General features: G+C 49.1%; 1 protein-coding gene and 1 non-coding gene across 3 annotated transcripts in view; one reads left to right on the plus strand and one right to left on the minus strand.

The window, feature by feature from the left end:
- Positions 1 to 722: 722 nt before the first annotated feature.
- The window catches only part of Xkr5 (XK related 5), an 18,040-nt gene continuing 10,888 nt past the window's right edge, over positions 723 to 7,874 (minus strand). Inside the window, exons 5-8 of one of the 2 annotated variants that reach the window (XR_004109792.1) lie at positions 7,257 to 7,426; positions 5,427 to 5,538; positions 1,209 to 2,595; positions 723 to 1,108 (exon numbers count right to left, since the gene is read on the minus strand). Coding sequence is in view for 1 of the 2 variants with exons in the window: in XM_031339223.1 (XP_031195083.1) it covers positions 1,508 to 2,595; positions 5,427 to 5,538; positions 7,257 to 7,426 (1,370 nt within the window). In the remaining variant the exon portion in view is untranslated. Of the gene's footprint in view, positions 2,596 to 5,426; positions 5,539 to 7,256; positions 7,427 to 7,874 lie in introns of both variants that reach the window. The other variant, XM_031339223.1, reaches the window with a different exon arrangement.
- LOC116071709 lies at positions 984 to 1,121 on the plus strand. Its single transcript, XR_004111091.1, has one exon. It is a non-coding gene; the product is annotated as a small nucleolar RNA SNORA70 (small nucleolar RNA).

The following is a 7,874-nucleotide window of genomic DNA, read 5'->3' on the forward strand; positions in this document are numbered from 1 at the left end:
ACATGCCATAACACCCTCTGGCCATCTATGATTGGCTTGCAACAAGGAGGCTGATGGTCCAAAAGCTTGCTTCGGACACTATACATCTCCCTCGATACCTAAGGCTGATCTAAGCAGAACCACACCTCTTCAGGTCCACTGACTGCCTCTGAACCTAGAGGTGTCCGGAGAGGGCACCCTATCACATGCTTCCTGATGGTTTATGATTAGGCTTCCTTAATTCGTTGGGAAAGAAAACTCTGGGAAATGATGGGAATAACCTACCAACAAAGGATGCCTTCACGGGAAGTTAGAAAGGAATCAAGCATCTGAGGAAGTGACATTGTTGACGGTCTTGTCATACATTGAATGGAGGGGAAAAAAAAAAACAGGAATGAAGTAAATTGGTTCTAAAGCTGACAAAACCAAGTGTGAAAATGAAGTTCTAAAGCTGACAAAGAGCCACTGGTTGGTTTGCAGGAAGGATAAATGGATAGCAGGAGCAGAAGGACTAGGAATTCATGACCTCCTTGGCTATAAATTGAGATTGAGATTCTGTCTTAAAACAACCAAACCAAACCAACCAACCTGTCCCTGGATATTGCTTAGGTCCTGCCAAAGGGATTTGAATTCAAAATGTTGCCCACATTTTTAGATAGGCTATATGATTATGAACATATAGCTCCCATGTACACTCAGAAAGAGTTTGTGTTCTCCAATAATAAGATACCAATACACTAACGTATCAAGGAAACATGTTTTATTTTTAAAAATATTAGGTGTTTGGGTATTCTGCGTGAATATATGACTGTGAATCACGTGTGTGCAACGTCCACAGAGGCCAGAAGAGACTGTTGTCTCCCCAGGGCTGAAGTTACAGGTGGTCATGAGTTGCCAAATAGATACAGGGAATTAATTGAACCTGCATCCTCTGGAAGAACAGGTTCTTAACTGCTGGGACATCTCTACAGTCCCAAAAGTAATTTTTTAAAAAGTGATTAATAGTACAGCTAATTAAGCCGAGCAAGTCCCTTTCCCCATGGGACTTTGGTGTGCAATGGTGGCAAGCAGCAGCCTCCTTGGCAGTAGTGAACGTAGCCTGTTGTCTACACTGGTTGCTTCAAGGGACCTTGGAGACAATTTAAAATAAAAAGTGATTAATAGCCATCCAGTGTGAGGAATGGTTAATCAGAAAGGACCCAGGATGCATTTGGCCTCTTGAGTTTTACCTTTGCATTGTTTTTAGAAGCCTTGAAGAGACTCGCTAGAGTTCAAGCAGCTGGAGGGACCTGGAGAGCCCTTTGCCTCTCCCCACTGTCCGTGAGTTTTGCTGTGCATCAGTGCCAGGTGTGATGCACACGGGGGTGGGGTTAGACAATATTCAATCCTGTCCCTTCATCTTTTCAGGTATGCAGATGGAGACCAGAAGTAGAAGAACACAGGAGTCACGTGTGGGATTTCTCTTCCCAGGATGCTGAGCGGCCAGTCTGATGTATTGACCTGTTGTCTTATTCTACCTTGGCTAGGGTCAGATGAAAAAACTCATCTCCTGTCTCACCCTGTCCCTGCAGCTGTAGTCCCTTTGGATGGACTCTGACTTAGGGGTGGATGTGAAGCAGGGCCCTTCAGCTGCTTTCGGCCTCGTCTTTGGCAATGAGCTCTGCATACTCGGGTCCTTTGCCGGGTCCTTCCACTCCTCACACTCTGAACTATCTGGGGCTCTTCCAGGGAGCTCCGCACTGGGGCAGAAGTTTCTACCTGGAATGGGACTAATGTTGGTCATGGTAACAGGAAAGGGCTTAGTGACTGTCTGAGGCAATGCAGGCTGCACAGGCCTGCTCTCTCCCAGAGTCCCCGAGTGGGATGTCCGCAGAGCCACTGGGCTGCTGTCCATGGCGGCACTGAAATACAGTGTTGTGCTCTCCTGTCCTTCTGTTCCCTGCAGGGGACCATCTGTCTCCTTCCCCGGAGCTGCAAGGTCAGCCTTGGCTCCAGTCTTTGGGCTATCCTCCTGTGTAGCTGCTGGCTTCTGGGTCGTCGCATTGTCCTCCAGCTCACTGGCAAAGGAGAGATAGCTTGAAGTTTCCAATGACTCCATCTCTGCTTTCGGAGCCCTCATGCACTCAGACCCTTTCTCCAAGGTCGCAGGGTCACGAGGAGAGGATGGGAGGTCTTGCTGGGGAAACAGGGGTTTCCTCTGCAGATCACAGTGTTGACTTGACCCCAACACAGGGGGACAGGAGCAGCCAGGGCTGTCACCTCCGAGGGCTGCATTGATCTTAGATATACTTCCCGTCTTGAGAGCGAGTTTCAGCAACAGCCAGTGGTGGTGGCTGAAGAAAGAGTGCTCCCCAGATGTCTGCTCCCCCGGCCCCACCTCCGCAGTGTTCTGCTGTGGGCTGGGGGCCTTATCTAGACTTGTTAGTTCATAGCTTTCCTCTTGGCACCAGCTTGAGCTGTCTGGCCTCTCCCCTGTGGGAACCATGGACCTGGGAGGAGGCTCTGATTCAGCCTTGTTATCCTCTATGGGGCCACAGCATTTCCTCATGAAGCTCTGCTGGATGTCTGAGGACTTAGGGTGTAGTAGGCTGTAATAAATAGCCAGTGATGCACACCCTGAAACAGAAGACAACAAAAATAACAAAAGGGATAGCATGAGGTTATGCTCTGGGACACCCCATATCCTGCTGCGAGTGACAGTCTCGGTGGCTACTTAGAATGGAACAATATGACATTGATCGACAATAAGATTCTGAGACTTCAGAACTGACGCTGTTAAGTAGTAAGGATTTTAAAGAGGCCCCGGTATCTACCAGCTACGAATGCTTTGAAACTGCACCACCCCACGGCTTCACTCCCGTTGACTCTCAAGCCTTCTTCCTGGAGGGCATCTTCCATCGACCGTTGGGCACCAGGTGCAGATTTGTGCATGCAGGCGAGTGAGCGAGCGAGCAAGCACCAGAGGCATGGTAGAGATCTCCCAGTCTTTCAGAATCCCACCACCGGCACAGTGTGGAAGGATGCCAAAGCTGGGGGAGACAGGAGGTAAGAAAGTGGCCTCAAAAACAAGAGCCCAAGGCAGAGGTCAGTCATGCTCCTCAGAAGCCGTGTCAGGGCATTTCCATGATCAACAACAACACTTCCTCTGTGCACAAACAGCTCAGTCACATTGTCGTCAATTTCATTGATGTCTATCAGAAGTGTTGACTGGTGCAATAATCTCTTTACCAGAGCATTCCAGTAAGCCACCCACGTTGTTTCCAGTTTCCTGTCGCACTGGAGAGAGTGCCTGTTTTCAGGGTGATCATTATACGGGTAGAAGATCTGAACTAAGTGTGAGGAAATGGGGCTGAAGGCGCCAGGAGACGGCAGCATGACAGACCCTAGGAAGAGCCCAAAGGACAGTGCCCCCAGACCCTCAGTGTCTCTGGGGACAAGAGCAGGTCCAGGACAGGGCACTGGTTTGTGGTAAGATCGGAAGTGGGGACAAGGACCAGGAGTCCTGTCTTCATTGAACACAGCTCACATACTAGCTTCTATGCCTTGGATTCTCACCGAGCCCAAGCAATATGTAGTCACTCATCTTTGGCAAATAAATCCCACCAAGGCCAGGAAAGAACAGCAAGCCAGTGGGTGCTACCCTGCACTACCCTGCACACCCAGGGCACCAGTTAGGCAGCAGGATCGGCCATGGCCAGATGTGTGTGTGCTGGGTGTGCTGATTTTCTGTGGGATCCTGCCACCTGCTGGATTCTTGGCTGTAGCTCCAGGCTAGTGTGTCGTAGGCACTCAATACACGTTTGTCCAGTGAAAGAAGGAAACCCAGAACCTGGATTTGGGCAGGAACTGCCTCAAGTCTGTGTTCTTGAAAGTATAATTCTTTTAAAAAAGATTACTTTATGTGTATGTGTGTTTTGCCTGCATGTATATTGGTGTACCATAGGTCTGCCTGGTGCTCTGAGGAGACCATCAAATTCCATGGAACAGGAATTACATACTGGTGTAAGCCACCACAGGAGGACCCGGGTCCTTGGGAAGAGTGGCCAATGTCCTTAACCGCTGAGACATCTCTCGAGCCTCTATTATTTTTCTTTTTTAAAAATTACTTGTTTTCTTGAGATGAAGCCTTGATACATAACCCAGGCTGGCCTGAAACTTGAGTTAATCCCCCTGTCTCAGCTAAGTGTTAGAATCGCATGCGTGAACCATCGTATGTGGCTTATATGGTTCATTTATAGTAGAGTTGGGCATGGAACCCAGGGCTTCTTGAATGCTAAACAAGCATGAGCTGTTTCTTGGATTTTTTTTTAACTACATAGGGCTTGTCTTCATAGCCCAGGCTTGCCACAAACTCACTATGTAGGCCATGATGGCTTAGAGCTCACAACAATGCTCTTGCCTCCGCCTCCTAAGCACTGGATTTATCTAAACGAGCCACCATGTCTGGCAATAACACACTATGATGCGATTTTAAACATGATAATGCCCGGGTTTAAGGACTGACTCACAGTTTGGTTCTTTTCATGCTGCCTTTTGAAATACTCTCCTTTTCCTGCTGGGGATTCCCAGGGGGTCAAGGGAGAGTCAGGGATGTGTCCAGCGCCACCTGCTGTTGGGCGACAGAGCAGCACGACACAGCCCAGCCCCTTCTGAGATGAACCATCAGTTTCACTTCCTCCTACCCTGGACTGGGTCATACCTCCTGTGAATGAAGTGGTTAGGTCTCTCAGCTGTGAAGACTGCCACATCATATCCCAAGGGATCCCCTCTCCGCAGGAAGACGACTGGATGAAGGCCACTTGGTAGGTGGAGGGGCAGCTCTAGCCTGGACACCTTGCTGCTTGACTGGCCATTCACTTGCAAGTATGCTGCCTTGAAATCAGCATCTTACTATTCAATTTATGGGCAGCATTTTGGACAGATGCGGCTGCTCCTACCTTTCTTTGAGGCCCCCATCAGTCTAGTTAGGTAGACAAAGCTAAGCTCAGAGTCTCAGGCCACTTACCCACAGTATGGGTCCCATCCCATGCTACTGCCCCTAAGCTCTTCCCTGTCCCTCCAGTTAGCATTTCCTCTAGGCTCTGCCCAACAGTTACCTAACAACCACCCAGAGATCCCACATAAGAAAAAAAACACTGGTTCTTCTTATAAGTGAGACTATCAGGGATTAGTGAGCTGTGCATTCAGTGAGAACCCCTGACTCACTAAGTGGGAAGTGGTTGAGGAGGACATCTGACATAAGCTGCAGACCTCCATATGCAAGGGCATCTACATACACACCACACATGAGCATCCCTACACATACCAATGTACTATGCACATCCACACATATATACCATCCATGCGTACAGACCATCCATGCACACACGTGAAAATAAAAAAAAAGAAATACAAATACAAGTTGGAGAGGAAGTGTGGCTAAGAAGGCTCAGTAGAGTAGGTCTTACCAATCAGAAATCCAGACAAGACCCCGACCACAGTCCACAGGCTGGTCCCTGGTGCTCCCTGCAGAAAGTCGGTGGCCAGTAATAAGAGTATGGAGTTCTCCAGCAGCATGACCTATGGGGTCAAGAGAGAGTCACCATACCTGGGGGCATACAGCTCTATGTCCTGCTGCTACCTGCACCTCTTCCCTCCTGTCCCTGGTACCTGCTGGGATTCACAAACCAGGGAGCCTCCTCCAAGCAGGAGCAAGGCCCCAAGGGGAATGTTTCTACACAGGGAGGTTTGGTGGTGGTGTTCATGGGAACACCCACAGTGTCGCAGACACAGAGGAACACAGAAGGACGGAGCTTTGGCCCAAGTGTGTCTATGCAGCCCGCACTAAGACGGCTGACAGATGCCAGCATAAGTCTAACGGCTCAAGGCTACACCCTCAGGGTGAGATGTCAGTCCCTTGAACTTCCTGCCTGAGGAATCACAGTGGCCAGGAGGAGGCAGAAACACAATGAGAGACAACTAGGGCCCTCACCACCCTTCCCTTACGGCAGTCAGAAAAGCTTGCAGGGGTGAATCCATCTCCCACCCTACTCTCACAACCGCCCACCTCAAGCACTTGAGAACATCTCTTTGAAATACAAACATTCGAAGATGCCACTCTCCCAGCCTGTGAGCACCTCGTCCTTTAACTCAGGTGTCTCCTGCCATTCATAGAGATACCCGTCATTTGTTCCTGCTCTGAACAGCTCCAATCAATACACCAGATGGGACAGTCACTAACTACCCTCCCTCTCTTACTACACATTTCCATTCTTATGACTCAACCCCCATACTCCCCTCACCTCTGCTCTCTCCTTTCCCTTCTGAACGTTCCCATCATCTCAGTACAACTCAGAGTTCAGTTGTATCGCTACAAAGCAAATGTACTAGTCTCCGTCTTTGCCTCCCTGGCAGTACCACATGGACCCCCCAAGGGCTCTGCGGTCCCTATGCTACCACTGTTGCTTTGCCTGGAGGCCTGCAAACTTCTTTTACGGCAGACTCTTGTCCTTAGCGGCTCTCTTGTTTCTCTGTGACTCTTGACGGCAGTGGGTGCGTTCCTTTGTATATCTGTGGCTATGAATAGCTGCACGCTAGCCTTGAGTTCATTTCTAACATATTTTTTAGGCTGTGTGTATGCTGAGATGAACCAACCCCTCATAGAAGGTGAAGCCATGCGTGCAATTGTTAAAGGTGGCCTGGCAATGCTGCCTGAAGCTGTCCCAGGGGAAGGGCCTGGGAATCTCCACTTTGGAAAAGTCCCCACGTGCATCTGCCAGTGAAGTCTGTGGAATTGGCTGCACCTGAAGCGTCTGATGATTGTCACACTATTTTCAAAGTGTGTAATCACTGTTTATAACTGCTCCTTATGTTAGGTTATTCCTGTGTGTGTGTGTGTGTGAGTGTGTGTGTGTGCTGCATGCATGGCATGCACACACAGTGTGCAGGCATGTAGAAGATCTAGTGCTTTCCACTATCGCTCTCCCTCATTGCCTGAGACAGGGTCTCTCACAATACTGGAAGCTTGACCTTTGGGCAAGGCTAGCTAGTAAAGGTCTTGGGATCTGCCTGTGTCTGCCCGCAGTGCTGAGGTCAAATGCATCTGATTGCTGGATTTGAGCTCAGATCTCCATGCATGCATAGTAATGTACTCTTACCCACTGAGCTGATTCGCCAGCCCCTAATATCTCCTCTTTGATAGATGTAGAGGCACACACGCCCCTATGTGCACCTCGCCATCAAACATGCGACAGGCAATGTACAAGTCAAGCTTAAAGAAAAGCACCATTGCCACTTGCCAAGTAGAAGCTGGCCATCCTGCTTCTGGAAGGGCTGTCCCAGAAGTTGATGTAGCAGAGGATGAACACAGCTCCCACCAGCAGATTGAACAGCCTCCAGTGGCAGGTGCTCTCTACAATGTCGCTCTGCTGGGCTACGAGCCAGAAGGTCATCACTAGCCAGTGAGCACCTGGAGGGAGGTAGAAGGAGGGGACATGGAAATTAAACATCCCAGAAGAGATCTCCAAATCCAGAAGAAAACCAAGGGGCACGGGCAAGCCGCTCATTCCATCTTTGCAAGTCTTATCTCTCTGAGCCTCCCAGGGGGCTTTTAACCTAGTTTGGAGCTCAGAAAACAGACTGGCTTCTGTGTCATCCATCAGGCCCTACATATGGATGGATACTCTTAAATCTCAAAAAGCACTTAAGGAAGCACTTATAAAACTCTGTACTCATTTTACACTGTTGCTCCACAAACCCCAACCCTCTAGACCCAAAGAGAACTCCGTGTGGACCAGTTACAAGTTTTAGTCTTATATTTTAAGATGAATAGCCTCATTCTGGATCACAAGCTGAATTTTAAAATGACTAATAAAATGTAGTTAATTTCTCTGTAAAAACACAGCTTTACCCCCCCC

The sequence above is a fragment of the Mastomys coucha genome, unplaced genomic scaffold (assembly GCF_008632895.1).
Source record: "Mastomys coucha isolate ucsf_1 unplaced genomic scaffold, UCSF_Mcou_1 pScaffold22, whole genome shotgun sequence".
NCBI classification, from domain to species: Eukaryota; Metazoa; Chordata; class Mammalia; order Rodentia; family Muridae; genus Mastomys; species Mastomys coucha.